General features: G+C 51.7%; 1 protein-coding gene across 1 annotated transcript in view; it reads left to right on the top strand.

Moving 5' to 3' along the window:
- Positions 1–16,869, top strand: part of LOC135397778 (uncharacterized) — a 53,462-nt gene that overhangs the window by 9,554 nt on the left and 27,039 nt on the right. Inside the window, exon 2 of the mRNA XM_064629355.1 lies at positions 15,049–15,311. Coding sequence (XP_064485425.1) covers positions 15,049–15,311 — 263 coding nt within the window. The remainder of the gene's footprint in view (positions 1–15,048; positions 15,312–16,869) is intronic.

Genomic DNA, 16,869 nt, shown 5'->3' with positions numbered 1-16,869 from the left:
TTTGGTGGAGAGGTTTCACCGGCACCTCAAGGCCGCCTTGATGGCGCATCAGGTCCGCTCCCACTGGATAGATGCCTTACCCCTAGTGCTTCTCGGCATCCGTTCTGCCTTCAAGGCCGACCTTGGCTGCAGTCCAGCGCAGCTCGTCTACGGCTGGAGCCTGCGCCTCCCCGCCGAATTCTTCGTCGAGTCAAGCTCGCCCTCCACCCCTTCCGAGCACCTCGACCGCCTCCACCGCGTCTTCGACAGCCTCCGCCCCGTACCCACCCGTGCCAACTCCTCCTGCAAGCCTTACGTCTCGCAACAACTTGCCACTGCCACCCATGTTTTCCTCCGCATCGACGGAGTTAAGCCATCCCTTGTCCTCCCCCCCCCTATACTGGTCCCCATCCCGTTCTGCACCGCTCTGACAAAACCTTCCGCATACTCATCAATGGACGGGAAGAGACAGTCAGCCTGGAGAGGCTTAAGCCCACCTTTCTGGAGAATGCGAACCATTTCGTCTCGTCACTCTCGAACTCCACATACTTCGACCGTACACCTTCGCCCATCGACTGCCAGGCCCGAGCACGCAAAACCGTCACCTGGTCCGATCGTTCCTCGACGTTTTCAGCGGGGGGGGGGGGCACTGTAGCGGCGCTTTCAGCAGCCGGACTATAGCCGGACGAAGAAGCCGACGAGACGGCAGCGCCACCCGGCGCGAGCTTAACATTCTGGCTCGCAGCTCACGGACGTTCAGTCCAGTCATAGCCTCCTATATAGGAGGCTATGGTCCAGTCCAGCCTTCGGACAATAAACTGCTGTCCCCAAACTTGGAATACACTCTAATTCCTACAAATCCGATAAACGACTTCAACTGCTTCTTATCTGTTGGATGCGGTGCCAACAAGAATGCTTTAACCTTATCTGCTGATGGTCGGATGCTTGTAGAATGAATTTCGTGTCCAAGACATTCCAAGGACTCCTTGAAGAATTCGCACTTTTCTGAGCGAACGCGTACGCCCCGTTATGCTAGGACTTTTAAAACAGCTTCCACGTTCTCTAGGTGCTCTTGTTCCGAAGTGCCAGTGATAAGAATATCATCCAGATAACACTTCACCCCGCGTAACCCCTTGAGCATTGTGTCCATTACTTTTTGAAAAAGCGCGGGTGCTGTTGTGATGCCGACCGGCAACCTGTTTACTCGGTACAGTCCAAGAGTAGTGTTAATGGTTAGGCAGTCCCGGGAATCTTCATCAACCTCTATCTGTTGATATGCGCGACTGAGGTCAATCCGAGAGAACTTGACACCCCCTGCCAGGTCCGCCAAAAGGTCGTCTATTCGCGGAAGAGGGTACTGCACGCTTTCAAGAAGCAGGTTGATGGTCATTTTGTAATCCCCGCATAACCTCACTTGGCCGTTGCTCTTTACGACAGGAACCACTGGGGTAGCGAAATCTGATGTCATAACCGGGGTAATGATTCCCATTTCTTCCATAGCCTTCAGCTCTTTTTCTACTTTAGGGCGCAAGGCAAATGGTACTGGTCGTGCTTTGAGGAATTTCGGTTTTTCTCCTTGTTGTTTGAGGCGCAGCTGCACTGTTTCTCCTATTATGCATCCCAGTTCATTGTTGAAGAGCTGTGAATACTTCGAAAACAGTCTTTTCGCGGCTTCTGTACACGACGCCGTGCTGCTTTCTACGGCGTTAAGCTTGTGGAGCACGCTCCAGTCCAGTCTGATATGGCGCAGCCAATCACGGCCGATCAGCGATGGCCCGGACTTGTCAAAGACATGCAGTGGTAGCGAGTAATGTGTGCCTCTGTAGTCTACGTTGACCACAACAACTCCTAAAGGCTTTATGGCCTCTTCCCTGTAGGTACGGAGAACAACATCGGTAGGCTCTAATGTCTTGTGTTGGAGCAGTTCCTTGTAAACATTTTCCGAAACTACGGAAACAGCTGCCCCCGTGCCCAGCTCCATCTTAAGAATGTCCCTTCTACTGTCATGTCGAAGCAAATGGGAGATGCCGTACCCTTCAGGGCACGCATGTGCGAAAATGAATCTTCGTGGTTTTCTGAACTCGAATGGGCTTGACAGACTTCCTTTTGGGAAAACGCAATTCTTTTACTTTTGACATGCATGCTGCTTGAATATGTCCCCTTTTCCCGCACTTTCCCGCACGAAGCATGCGAAGTTGCGATATCGGCGGAGGGAGGAGGAGTGTCGTTGGGAGGAACCGAGAGGTCTGCCTGCCTGATTAGGCGGCATGTTTCTCGGGAAGGGAAAGGTGGTGGAGAGGAGGAGAGGAAAGGGTGAAGTGGAAGACCGAGCGGAATCCGCTCGGGGGGAGGACAGCTGCGTCCATGGGCCGACTTCAGGGGAACTGTGCCGGCATACAACAACAACAATAAATGAAGTGATGATGACATGGGATGCCGGCATACGCCTATTACACATCTGAGGGAAACCCAGGAAAAACCCCAGACGGCACAGCCGGCCCGCGGATTCGAACCGCGGACCTCCCAGTCTCCAAGCGCACGCGTTACCGCTGCGCCACCGGAGCTGGTTCGATATCGGCAATCTTTACTTTCACGGCGTTCACCTTCGCAGCGATAACAACCACTACGATGTTTATGTTTCGGTGGAAAGTTTTTTCCTTCGCTCCGAAGTCGTTGAATCTGTTGGTTAGCACTCATATCACTGTGACAGTCTGTTGCGTTCTTGCTCGCTTTTTCTAATGAGAGTGCTTTTTCCAGTGCATGCTTCAAGGTTAATGATTCATCTTCAGCGAACAAGCATTTCTGAATATCAATGCGCGACAACCCTGTCACGAAGCGGTCCCTCATCACCTCTTCCAAAGTTGCGCCAAATTTACAGTGTAGGATTCTGCCCCCCTGAATCCCACGCGGGGTTGAGTCCAACCCGTCTTTTGCCAAACCGCCACACCGGAAGACACGAACAGAAGTAGAACGAACAGACTCTTTATTGCCTGACAAAGAGTTACACAAATTGGGCACTCACATCGTGTACAAGCTGAAGTCCAAGGCCCAACAGGAATTCCGTGTTGTCTCCTCTTGTCTCCCTCGCGAAATGCCTCTTATCTCCCTTTTATCGTGGTAATCCTTCCGCGGATCCACCCTCCACCCTGGTGCGGCCTGTCTGTCTCGACAGTAGCGCCACCCCACATTCTTCCCCCCCTTAACACAGGCATCACCACTGAGTCAAAGTTCCGGGAGATCCGGCAGGTCCAGTATGCGTTCATCTGCAGGGCGAACGGGGGTGTGGCGACCAACCAATAGCTGCGGTTGGTACCTTTGTATCAGCTCCAGGGCAGCCCGGACGTCCGACGGGCCCAGGAACGCTGGGGCAGGAGTAGCAAGCTGGTGTTGAATACGGGCGAGGTGTAGTGCGCCGGCACGATGAGTTTCCTGGTGAATCTGGAGGGTGCCACAGATGGGGCACAGCTGTGACCTCTCCTCTGGCGTGTAGACGGCAGGAGGCTCAATCGGGTGTCGGTCGGCTAGTGTTAGACCTCTGAAGGGTTCAGGGAGCGAGGATGATGGGTCGGTTCGTAGAGGGCGAGTCTGGTCTCGCCAACGGCGTCGAGACACGAACCCGACGCTTGTGTCGCCGGACAACACCGTCCAGGTTGCCACATGCTGGGCTGGGCGCGAGGGCAGCCATCTTGGGTTAGGCAGGGAACGATCGTCACGTCCGGGGGGTTGCCCTTGCCGTGTCGTGGAGGGGCCCCTGGGGGCCGGGACCTCGGTCGAGGCCTGCATTGAAAAAAAAAGGAAAAATGTCACCTCGGTTGCTTACGTGGGCGAAGGTTATAGCGGGTAATCCCGGGAACCCCGCCCTGGGCAGTAGTCTCTTGGGGGGAAGGTTGACCGGCCCTAGGGGGACTTGAGGGAGAGCGGGCTTGCGATGCTAGATCGTGGTCCTCCTCCCACCTGCCGTTGTCAGAGGTGCGCTCGCTGAAGGTCTTGAGGTCTTGTACGTGGGGGGCCCGTTTCCTCATTGTCGCTGCAACGCTCGAGCCTATAAGTGACCGGAGTTAGCTGTGCGCTTACCCGGTAAGGACCGTCCCATCGATCAGCTAGAGAGGCAGCAAAGCCTTTCGCTGCATCGCTAAGGGGATGTGTTCGCCTTAGGACCAGGTCTCCAACGCGGTAAATGACCTGGCGCCGACCTTTGTTGTACTGGAGAGACTGCTCCAGTCTTGCGACCTCAAGACTCTCTCGTGCCAAACGAATGGCAGTCGAAATTCTATCGCGAAGATCGTTAGCATACTTCGCGTACGAACGACTAGGCTGTGTGTGGCGTGTTCGCAACGTGTTTTTGAGGGGGAACACAATTTCCCGTCCGAAATTCAAATAAGCCGGGGTAAATCCTGTCGACCTATTTTCCGTAGTACGAGTGGCAAAGCCAAGCTCCGTAAGACGGGCGTCCCAATCTTTATGCCTTTCGGTAAAAGATACCAACATCATCTTGATGTTGCGATTAACCCGCTCAGTTATGTTCGCCTGAGGGTGATAAGGGGACGTCTTTACGTGACGTATGCTCAACGCAGAGCAACTATCGACAAACACCTTACTTGTAAAGTACGAGGCGTTATCCGTGATGACCTGGTCTGGGAATCCAAACCGGGAAAAAACGTCCAGCAGTCTGTCCCAGATCCGAGCGGACATCAACTTCCGCAGCGGGTAAAGCTCAACCCACTTCGTGAAGTGATCTGTAACAACTAACAGATACTGGTTACCACGGGGACTTCTGGGATAAGGACCCATTACGTCACATGCGACTATCTGCCAAGGTTTCTGGCTAACAATCGGTTGCAGCAAGCCGGGAGGCTGCCCTCCACGCGGCTTAGACTTCTGAGGTATCGGACAGCTGCGTGTATACCGCAAAACATCCTGTCTCATGCCTGGCCAAGTCGCGATACGACACAACTTAGAATAAGTCTTGCTGCCGCTACCGTGACCCGACAATGCAGAATCATGGAAGTATTTGAGGAATGACTTACGTAGCTTCCTTGGAACTACGATCCGAAAGGGGCTATCACCAACCTCCTCGTCGTCCGCCTGGGGAATGTACCGGACCAGGAGACCATCCTCGCTCAGCTGATAGGAGTCGTACCTCTCCTCAGCGTCTTCCGTGCCTTCCAGGTTTGACGTTTCCAGCCACCTTGACACACGCTGACAAAGGCCGTCGGTCCTCTGCGCTTCCAGGATGTCGTTCCTGCTTACAATCTGTCCCCACGAGAGCTCCTCCTCCGTGACGGTCTGGTTAACCGCGGCCAAAAGCTCCTGCGGAATAACGACGTCCTCAAGGGGCAACGGTGCTCGAGATAGCGCGTCTGCCACCTTATTTGAGGTTCCCTTCCGGTATTCCACCGAGAAGTCATATCGCTGCAACGTTAAACTCCAACGTGCGAGCCGTCCGGCTGGGTTTTTCAACCGCTTTAACCAGGACAGTGCCTGATGGTCAGTTTGAATAGTAAATTTCGCACCATCCAAATACATGTCGAACTTATGTAGTGCGAACATGATTGCTAGGCACTCCTTCTCCGTCACGCTGTAATTGCGCTCGGGAGGCGTCAGCGTACGGCTTGCAAATGCCACGGGCTGGAGTTCACCGTGATGCTCTTGTAACAAGACTGCACCAAGGCCGTAATCGCTCGCATCTGTTTGAAGTACAAATGGGCGATAGAGGTCCGGGAGATACAAGCGGGTAGTTTCCGCAATCGCTTTAGCGAGAGAGGTAAACGCCTGTTCCTGCGCTTGACCCCACGACCATCGTGCTCCCTTCCGCAAAAGCCAAGTTAGCGGTTGCGTTAGGTCTGCGCATCGCGGTATAAACTGTCTATAAAAGCCAATCATACCGAGGAAGCGCTGCAAGCTTTTCACATCCGTCGGGCGGGGGTACTCAAGGATAGCCTTTAGCTTGTCCTCGTTCGGCCTGACCGTGCCGGACTCCACCTTGAACCCGAGGAGATCGATGCTGTTGGTAGCCAACTGCATCTTCCGGGGATTGACAGTCAATCCTGCAGCCTGCATGCGTCCTAACACCACTTTCAAATGAGAAAGGTGTTCCTGGAATGTACGTGAAAAAATTACTACGTCATCCATGTACACCATAGCGAAATTGTATTTCGCATCGCCAAGCACCTCGTCCATCACTCGTTGAAAACTAGCGGGGGAATTAGACAGTCCAAACGGCAGTCGGACAAATTCAAATAATCCCCTGTGACAGATAAATGCTGTTTTCTCAACATCATCCGGTGCTATCGGAATCTGCAGGAATCTTCTACTGCAGTCCAAAGTTGTAAACACGTGGGCGGATCCCAACGAATACATGATCGAGTCTATCGAGGGAAAAGGGTACGAATCTCTTACCGTCACCTCGTTCAGTTGGCGGTAATCCACGCACAACCTTGCGGTTCCATCCGTTTTCGGCGCAAGAACCACCGGAAAAGCCCAAGGGCTGCGAGAAGGTCTCACAGCACCGGTCTCGATCATTTCATCCAGCGCAGCATCGAGGAGCTTGCGCTTATGCACACTCAAAGGTCGAGGATTACATCGCCAGGGCCTTGCGTCGCCGGTTTCTATTCGGTGCTCCAATGCATGGGTTAGACCTGGTCTCTCTGTGAACATACAGGAGAATGGCCGCAATGCTTTAGCGAGCATGCGTCGCTGGTCTGGGCTTCCTGGAAATCGTTTCAGGGCGTCCTCCGAAACAGCGGGTACGACCGTCGCTGCTAGGTGTTCTGCTCCGGAAAATAGCTCGACGGGCGTAGATTGTCCAGCTCGGGGATCCTGGGTCTCCTCACCAGTCCGGTTCTGCTCCGTTTCCGGCGTCGTCCACTCTATGAAGGGGTAGAAGGTAGTACCGCTTGCATGCTGGTAGCCTCCGCGACGTAAGTCCAGGACGAGTCCCATCCGGATAATGAAGTCGCGTCCCAGGATCATCAGTCCCGCCAATCCGGGCAGGTAGATGAAGCGTTGTCTGACACGTTGTCCGTCGATGGTCAAAGTGAGACGTACTGCTCCTCCGGCTGGTACCACTGCATCTGATGCGAGCCGTAGGCAGGTCCTGGTCGTCCGTACGGAAATGTTCCGCTCCCGGCACCAATCGTGGATGGTGTCACCTATCAGGGATACAGCCGCTCCAGTGTCCACCAAAGCCGCAACGTCCTTACTCAGAACGCGCGCCACGATAAACGGTCCGATGTTGCATATGTCATCCTGCGCTCGACATGCGGGCGGGACCAAGGCCACTACGTTATCAGACAAGATAGCATGGTTAGAATTCGCTTGCTTCTTATCGACATTTTCAGCAGCCGACGACAGAACTGAGTCATTCCCAATTACCGCCGCCGGCGTCCCGGGTTTCCCTGCGGGGGTTGTCTGGGGGTAGTAGTGGTCTGCTGCGGGCAGTTACGACGAAAATGACCGCGTTCACCGCAACCGTAACAACGGGGTTGTGTTCCTGCGTTATTACTTGCTCTAGAGTCGCGCCTGTCCTGCCGTGGTGCATGACGTGCATCACCGACTTCGCGCTCGCGCGGCTCTGCTCGTGCCGACCTCGCTCGGTTCCTTTGCTCATATGCAAAGGGATCCAAAGAACGGTAAACTGGCCCGGCGGACGAACCGCCGTGTGTTCCAACAGTCCCACGGGGGTTTAGTTCCGCGTCTAACGACTGTCTCGGCCCGTTCCATGCGCAGCTAGGCTCCAGCGTTTGTTCCGGCCTATGCGGTGGGCGGTACTGCAATTCCGCCAACAAATCTGCTTGGATGACACGGGCTTCTTTAGCGAGGTCATCGAGCGAAGAAAAGCTTCGCCCCCGCAAATAAGGCTTAAAACGAGGGTGACATTGGCGAATAGCGCGGGCCACCTTCTCGCTTTCCGTCGCGAGCGGTTCAGCTCTGCGGTACAGCTCTTGGATTGCCCGGGTATATTCCAACAGGCTCTCCTCCGCGTGCTGCGTTCGAGTCATGAGTTCCTCGCGCATACGCATTGCATAATCTGGGGGCAAAAATTCCTCCCGAAACAGCCGCTGAAATTCGGTCATAGACGGAAATGCGGGTTGAGACCGGCGCCACACAGCAGCTGAGCTTACCAATGCAGCGGGTAGTATCCGGCGCAGGACGGCTTCGTTGGTTGCTCCCACGGCTGTCTGGTAAGGTCCAGGTCCGCGAGAAAATCTTCGACGGACTTGGCGTCGCTGTAGCCGGAAAATGTCGGTATCGTCAGGTTCAGGCGTAGCGGGGGTTCAGAGGACGGCTGGGCGGCGGACGTGCTACTGGGGAGCTGCTGCGACAATAAAGCGCAGAGAGCTGTCATCTGCCGAAGCAGGTCCTCCGCTACTGGCGGGTCGTCCTCGTAGACGGGCTCGAGAGGAGGCTTCTTGGGCGGCATGGCCAGCAAATGCAAACTCCCGAACTACAAATATACAGCAAAAGCGACAGCGAGCGAAGGGCACGGGCGACAAATGCTACTAACTACACTGCAACTACACTCGCTGTCAGTGCCTCCCGGGCGTGCGGCAAGACGGGTCGGGCCCCAACGTTGGGCGCCAATTTGTAGGATTCTGCCCCCCTGAATCCCACGCGGGGTTGAGTCCAACCCGTCTTTTGCCAAACCGCCACACCGGAAGACACGAACAGAAGTAGAACGAACAGACTCTTTATTGCCTGACAAAGAGTTACACAAATTGGGCACTCACATCGTGTACAAGCTGAAGTCCAAGGCCCAACAGGAATTCCGTGTTGTCTCCCTCGCGAAATGCCTCTTATCTCCCTTTTATCGTGGTAATCCTTCCGCAGATCCACCCTCCACCCCGGTGCGGCCTGTCTGTCTCGACAACAGGTATGGGCGAGGTGTTTCAACGCAGCGGGGAACTCGCCTTCTTTTTGTTTTCTAACGTGGAACTTCGCTCGCTCACCAATTACTGATGGTTGTGATGACAAATGCGTTCGTAGGGCTGACTTTAACTCATCCAAAGTTTTGAAGTTGGTAAGTAACCGCCGTATTCTTGAACAAGCCTCGACTCGACGCTCCGCCTCGACTCCAACGAGTGGAGGAAAGTGGCGCTGCTCCACTCGAAGAGTCCATGCGTTTCATGAACCCGCTTCGGGGATTCCTCCGCCAAGGCGCTCCTCGAGAAAGCGTCCTCGAATAAAGCTGTAGTCTCGTCCCCAGCCGTCTTTTGGGACCATTCGAAAATGTTAATTATCCTGCTGAAAACACACTTATGGCATGAAAAATAAATGTAATTCTTTACTTTATTTCGACCAACGTGCATTACAAATACAAACACAAAGGTCTGCAAGTGTTTGAAGAAGGGTGCAGGTGTTTCGAACAGGGAAACAGACTGATAGGTTTCCTAGTTTTCTGGTCTGGCAATTACAACCACAACGGCAGCAGCTTGCTTAATGGCATGGTCACCTTGTATCAAATAATATGAAAGATGATGTCATTGGTTGTCACTCTTCTATTACGTTACAATATGTGGCGTGAATGACTGTTTGTTAGCGGATAGGTACGTTTACCCAACGCCTTGAGGGTAGCTATAAACAATCAAACAAACAAAACAGATTTTACAAAAGCATCCCGAGCAAAGAATCGGGGAGACCATTCTTGGGGAGTCACCGCGAGCATGTCGTACGAACTTTTATGGCCCTCAATCGCGCTCTGCCTAAACGGTGGAGCCTGTTATCCCACCCAACAAACGGAATTCGTACTATTGGAACAACAACTGCAAAAAAAAAAAAGAAAACGAGAGAAAAAAAAACATGAATGGAAGATTTGTTGAGCCGTTTCGGTGATAGCTGGAGCAGGGGTTGGGCCAGCTTGAAACAGTACAGTCGACCCGCGTTTATCCGGATGGCCTCGTTTCCTGTGAAAATGTCCGGATAGCGGGGGAACCGGATAAGTGAAACACGAAAATCCAGAGTGAACCTAAAAGGACATCTTTATTGAGCATTACAGAGAAAACTATCCATTGTCATCTGTTTCATTCTAATACATGCATCCAGTTCTTGCAAACCTTTGCTAACAGCGTTAACTTGCGAAATATTGTTTTTGTTGCTCGGAAAATACTAGCGCTGTCTCAGTGCCGCACGCGGATATTCTACCGTCATAGCTGGTGCATCCCCGCATTCATCATCAGATTCTTTTTGAACACTATCGGAAGCGACGACACTGACGATGTCGTCATCTGCGATTACAGCGCAGGAGTCCTCGTTGCGGACCTTCTCAGTCTGAAATGACCAGTCAGCTGAGTGGATTAACGTGCAAAGTCGGAAAGGGAGAAAATTCTTCATGGCAACACCGTCTTTGTGTCAGTACAAAGGAGGCCACAACCAGGGTCCTCGACCTCGCTTGACTAGGTGTGAGCCAAGTGTCATTCCTGGACAATAACCGGATAACTGAAGCCGATTATTGTGTATTAGTCACTTCTGTTCCCTGGAATTCTCGTCCGAGTCCGGAAGCTGAAGTCCGGATAAACGAGGGCGAAATACACGGGGAGAAATCCGTCCCCATGCTATTTTGTCCGGATAGCGCAGGATCCGGATAAACGAAGTCCGGATAAACGCGGGTCGACTGTATAAAGATTACGGAAAAACATTGAGACGCAGATCAGATGTTTATTTTTTTAGATGTCCAGTCAATGCACTGTTTCTTTTTTTGCACCACTTTTTGCATGAAAACATCCTTCACACACCTTCTTTGTGCTAAATAGCGCGACAGAAGGAAAATTTATTACACCTTGTCTTGAAAAGTGTGCTTGCGAGAAGGTGTGGGATTTTTTCCACAACGCGGCACACCGTCGTTTCTGACACATTCACAATGTCTCCCTTGGCAGTTCGAAAAGTCCTAACGCCATTAAAATCACATGTCGACGGGCAGCTGTAGCACAGGAGGTAGAGGCAGCCCACGATTGCACACATTTTCCTCCACTGGCAATGTATCCAAAAGGCTTCGTACGGTTTTCTTCATGAAGCGGTACCGCATACCACATGAGGAACTCGTGATCATCAAAATGGTCAAAAGGAGTTTGATGGCCCCTTATTATTGAACGTTGTCGCTCAGTGGTAATGTTGTCAGCACCCAGTTAAAGCCCATCGTGGCACAAAATGCAGTCGATGGACGCAGCGAACGAGCTGTCTTCCGCCATGACACCAGCCAAACTCGAGTTGAGGAGCGTTCTCGAGGTAGCACCGATGCTAACTCGAGATTTTGCGAGGAATGCACGGAGGAATTCCTCCACTCGAGGAGCGTTTCGAGTCAAGGTCGATTTATGAAGCGCAAAACCAGCCTCGAGGAGCAGCTCGAGTCGAGTTTGGAGTCGAGGCTCGTTCAAGAATACGGCGGTAAGTCTTCCAATCGGAAACGGACTCGTCGAAAGGTTCAATGTTGCCAAGGGCTGACATACCTGTAGCCATACTGCTGCCTGTCGGAACTGGCTCCGGTTGCTGCTGAACCAAACCCTTGTTGTCACTAGTGTTCATGAAGACCAAAGATGAAGAAGAACCTTTGCAGGACTTTTGTACATGAAGACCTTTGCAGACCAAACGTTCTTGATGCCAGATGTACCGCTTCACCAGCTAGTCGCCATGTATGTTGTGTATGTCCATAGCCACACGGAACACTTGGAACATCCAACAAGAAGTTCTTTAATTTCGGCACATCATGGCCCGATAGCCCGGAGCCACGTTGCAAGTACAAAAGAGAATCCTACAGGGCGATCTTATACACAGTTAGGCGGCGCTGCTTATCAAGGTCAGACATGTAGGCACATGGAACAGAATCACAACACGCGCGATAAGATTAACCGCGTATACACATCAGGTGCCGTCACTGAATTTTTTACGAAAGAGGGAACAGGCGCTGGCAAGTATTAATGAGCGCGTGAAGAATGTGTACGGGGCCTGTGTGCCGTCGTACGCGACTGTCAAAAGAAGCTTTGTTTAGGCATGGCAGGGAGTCTCTGAAGGCGATCCACGGGCCGCGGTAGCCTAATTGAAGTCACCACTGAGGAAACATGCCGCAAAACGGAATACACGACTATGATCAATAGGAGTGTGAGGGAACTGGGCGTATAGGGTCCGTAAAAATATCTTGCGCGACCATTTGGGTATGTCTAAGGTCTGTTCGCGTTGGGTGCCCAAAATGTTGACAGCTGAAATTAAGAAAAATCGAGTGGGATGTTGTCATGGGATGTTAGCCATGATGAGCGCAGATAAGAACTGCTTTTACGGGCGGCTTGCGATGAAAGCCTGGATCTGCCACTGGGACCCCGGGAGGAAGCTAGAGAGCATGCACTAGGCAGCTCAATGATTCTCCACCGCCCATAAATTCAAGACAATCGCTGCGGGAAAGAACATTGTGACATTGTTTTGGGACGAGGATGGTGTTCTGCTTAGTGATTACCTACTACTCAAAACTATGATAACATGGTACCTATTATGCCCAAGTGCCGGTTCGGGCGCGTAAGGCCATCAAAGAAAAACGCCGAGAAAACTTGTCAAAAAGTTTGCTGCTTCCTCACAATGCCCCTCGCCGACCCTCACGTCCCACGTTGCACAAGACGCTGTATGGGCATGCAGGTTGGAAGTCGCTAATCACCCAGCCTATCGTCCGGACCTTGCCCCCAGTGGCCTCTGCCTCTTTGCTCCAAGAGGCAGCTGAACACCATTTCCAGGGGCGCCACCTGAAATTCCTTCGCTTCAGGATTCAGAGAACTCGGCAAGCGATTTATGAAGTAAATTAGTGTTCGCTGGGGGCTGGGGGAGGGGGCTAGGTTGAACAATGAAAACGTGATATTTGTCTGAGAGTTAGCTTTCTTTTAATTTTTTAAGTTAGGCTTACTCAGTGGCGTCACCAGGGGTGTGCGGGGGGTGATCTGCACCGGGTGACGCGCGACACTAGTACCTCTCTTGCTCTGCGGCGGCATGAGCAGCCCTTTCCGAGCACGTATTTTTTTATTTTTTTGCATTTGGTATGATATTGTTATGTATCGCATACCGTATGCTATGGAAAGGATCCATTATAGGGCGGGAGCGGGGGGGGGGGGTGACAGAAAGAATTCACGCACCGAGTGACTCGTAGCCTAGTGACGCCACTTGGCTGAGTACTTACTGCAAGCCCTCGCACGTACCGCAAAGAAATATGTTGTTCCACTTGGAACGTTACACTACCTCGATCATGTATGTTGCACGCGTCGTTTCATTGTTCCTTTCACTCCGGCAAACTATACTGCGCAGGACGAAAACGATCGGTGGAATTCGCCAGTTCCAGAAGATACACCTTTCCCTCGCAATATTTTTTGGTGAGTGAGTGAAAAAGAAAAAAAAAAAATTGAGAAAATTGGCACCACCAGCGTGGAACGCACAACTCAGAAAACATACCAATAGTAGAACAGTAATGGAAACAAAGGCACAAAAGTCAAAACTTATCGTCTGCACCAATATCACACAGGAACGAGACAAAGGCACGCAGCGCAACCAGACTTTCATGCGGGGGAGGGGGGGATATATTTATTAGACGAAAAGGAAAAAAAAACGGGGGAAAGGTCAGGCAAACGGGACGTCGGCTTGCTATTCCGGAAATAAATAAATAAATATAGAAAATTTGGAAATAAGAAATAAAAAGGAAAAGAAAAGGAATTAGGAAATAAAGGGTAAACTAATAAAGGATGAAAGAAGGATGAGGTAGATTAAAGACAAAGATGACAAAAAAGATGACTAACAAACGGCGAAAGAATGATGAGATGGATAACAGAAGATGACTTTAAAAGGAAAGCATGAGGTTAACGCGTTGAGGGTGAGAGTGGGGCACAGAAGAATGAGATTGCACGACTGAGTTTACAGGCTGTTCATAAGACTTGTGACTTGTGGACTTGTGATTAAGCCCCCTGAATCGCTCGAGAAAGTCAGAACTGCTTTGGTCACAGACTGCTGTGTGTGATGTCGTACTGGGCCGAGCAGAGTGGCCAGAGAAAAGTCCGTGCACCGCAGCTCGAGTAGGCGTCGTCTCAGCGTGGCTCGAGGGGTGTCGAATCTGTGACAGTCGAGGAGGTGGTGTGGAATATCAGCTTCGACTGCGCAAGTGGGGCATTTGGGCGACTGGAGAAGACCCATTTTACAGAGAAGTAGAGGTGTGCTGGCGGCATTAAGGCGTAGTCGGTGTAGAATGGACGCTTCTTGACGCGTCCAGTGGTGTGTGGCAACGAAATCCATCGACGGGCGATAGACCGGAGATGGTCGTTCAGTCGGACAGTGTCCTCTGCGTTCATGCGGGGGTCGGGCACCCAAAACCGTAGATAACCCAAGAGGGTGACTGTCTAGGGCCGCGAGCGAGCGCTGAAGTTTCGATCGGGCATCAGAGTATCGCGTGCACAACACATATGCTCTGAATCCTCGAGGGCTCAACAGTCAGGGCAGTTGGGCGAGTCCGCCTTCCCTATCTTGTGAAGCAGCCGATCAGTATAGGAAACATTCAGCCGCAGCCGGTGAATAAGGCGCTTCATGGAACGCGGAAGAGACTGAGCGGCGCGGAAACTAACTCAGGGTCGATGGGAAACAGCACAGAGGACCGTGCACTGCCAGAAAACCGCAGGTTCCTACTGAACCGCTCTCGAAGGAAACGAAGCATGCATTTCGCATCCGATCGCGAAAAGAACACGTTCCGCGTAGACACAAGCTGGTGTGCCCGACACGCTGCAGCGTCAGCTGCGTCATTTCCCTGAATTCCATAGTGACCTGGTACCCACTGCAATATCACGTCGTGGCCAGCCGAAGCGCAGGAGTTGTAAGACGTGATGACCTCGTATATGGGGGCAGAAATGGCGTCAGACACAAACACATTATGCAACGCTTGTAGGCCACTCTTCGCTATATATTTCGCTATACTTTTGGTGGTGGCTAGAGAACGTGGTCGTTCTGTATGACTGTTGCCTTTGAACCTGTTTTGCGGTGAAGTTCTGTTTGAGCGGCAGAAAAAAATATCATGTTTGTATGCTTATCACTGTTGTTTTTATTTGCAATTTCATGTAATTCTAGTCAACCGGCAAGGTTACGCCTCACCTCTACAACCAGAGGAGATTTCATTCTTGCTGCGCTACAGCGTCTGGAACCTGATCGCCTTTGCGAAAGCGTTGCAGCCTCTCTCGATGCCTCCTTCGACCACAACCTACATGAGCGGCTACGTGGGTGGAGTGCTGCGGAAGGTTGTTGTGCATCCTGGGACGCTGCATAACATCAGCACCATACGCCAAGTGGTCAGAGATGAGATCAACATGGATCACGATGATATCAACTACCAGGTGCGTTGCACACATTTACTACTTTGTGCCGCCTGGACGGTGTGCGCAATACGCGCAAATCTCGTTCATGCGTCAAACACTGTCATGGTAGCGAGGCATTACTCCAATTCCAGTTTTCTTCTCCAATGATCGTTTCGCTAAGAGAGGACATTTAAACAAAAAAACAAGAAAAAGGAAAAAGGAAGGTCTTAAAAGGGACTTACAGGTACGATGAAATTTCCCGAACACCCCGTGAAATTTCTGATGGAAACGGTTCTTCCTGCCGAGAATATCGTCCCCCAGAAATTCTTCCGATCAAGGCGCGCTGTTTTTACCCCCCTCCCCCACGCACGGTTGAAATCGCCTTGTGCACCTCTTCTCAGCCTCCTCTCTTCCTGCCTCGTTCATCTTGTCGCTTCTTGACTCACTACACGCGCGGGCCTGGGTGCCTCCTTACGTTGACATTGCACAGGGTTCGCACAAAGGAGCTTCCCGCCAATCATTGGCTACCATGCGGTGAGCAGTGACGTCGTGGGTGACGTAATCGGGCTCAGCTGTGACAGGGCGCGTTTTCTTATTCGACTCTGGCAGGCAACCACGACTAACCCGCGAGTTGGGTATGACGTAACGTCACGTGACGCTAGAGTAGCCACGTTCGACACAATATTTTAACGGTTGGAGTTACTCTGCGCTTGAAGATGGCTGACTATATAGGCGAACTGCATGAAAATTTGGGGCGCCACTTTCCAACAAACTGCAACCAACCCGCAGTAACACAACAACAGCAATTTTTCCCAGCTCATCTTTTTTTTTTTTCACCCACAAACGCGTTTTGGAGTAGCCAGCTCTGACTGGGTCGGGACTAACCTCTCCATATTTTTCTTTCCTTTTCCAATCCAATCCAACCCAACAGCAATAAATCAATGAAGGAAAAGAAAAGGTGCACATTCAAACATGCATTCCTCGAGAATTATAGTCACATGCACCAAATAGGTAAGGTGGGGCAAGATGAGACACGGGGGAGTCGGGACATTTGGGGTTCCACGCCGCCTGCACCTTCTTTCAGCCTTTCAATGGTCTTTTAGTTTCGACAGGGCATTTGTGGACAAGGAAAACGACAACAAAAGCTTTATTACGGGATGATGACTGGGGAGTTTCATCGCCGGTGGCGATACTCTACCCCATTGTTGGTGGTGATGCGGGGAATGAAATAATGAGCCCCGTCACAATATGGATCGAAGTCCTGCGGTGTCCAGAAAGGTGAAGAGAGCCTTGAGGGCAGAGCGTTGGTACGCTGGATGTGGCAGGGGCCGAGCAATTTTGTTAGAGAGAGGGGGCGGAAGTCTAGCTCGTTGAGGGATCCGGAGAGTACGGTTCGGGAAGGTTGGTGGTGTAGGCAATGGACACAAGAAAAACATTTTGACTCTGTGTATTTCGCTACGAAGTGCACCGTACAAGGCAGAAGACAGCATCAACCATTTCCACCAAGGTTATTAAATTTGTGATAAAGTACATATACCTTTTGTCACTGACTACTTTGGTGGCAAAGTTACTTGAGTGGCAGTTGTGCAATCTTAAG

This window comes from Ornithodoros turicata, chromosome 6, assembly GCF_037126465.1.
Source record: "Ornithodoros turicata isolate Travis chromosome 6, ASM3712646v1, whole genome shotgun sequence".
Lineage (NCBI taxonomy): Eukaryota > Metazoa > Arthropoda > Arachnida > Ixodida > Argasidae > Ornithodoros > Ornithodoros turicata.
Note: the sequence above shows the minus strand (reverse complement) of the source record. Positions and strands in the feature narration are given on the sequence as shown.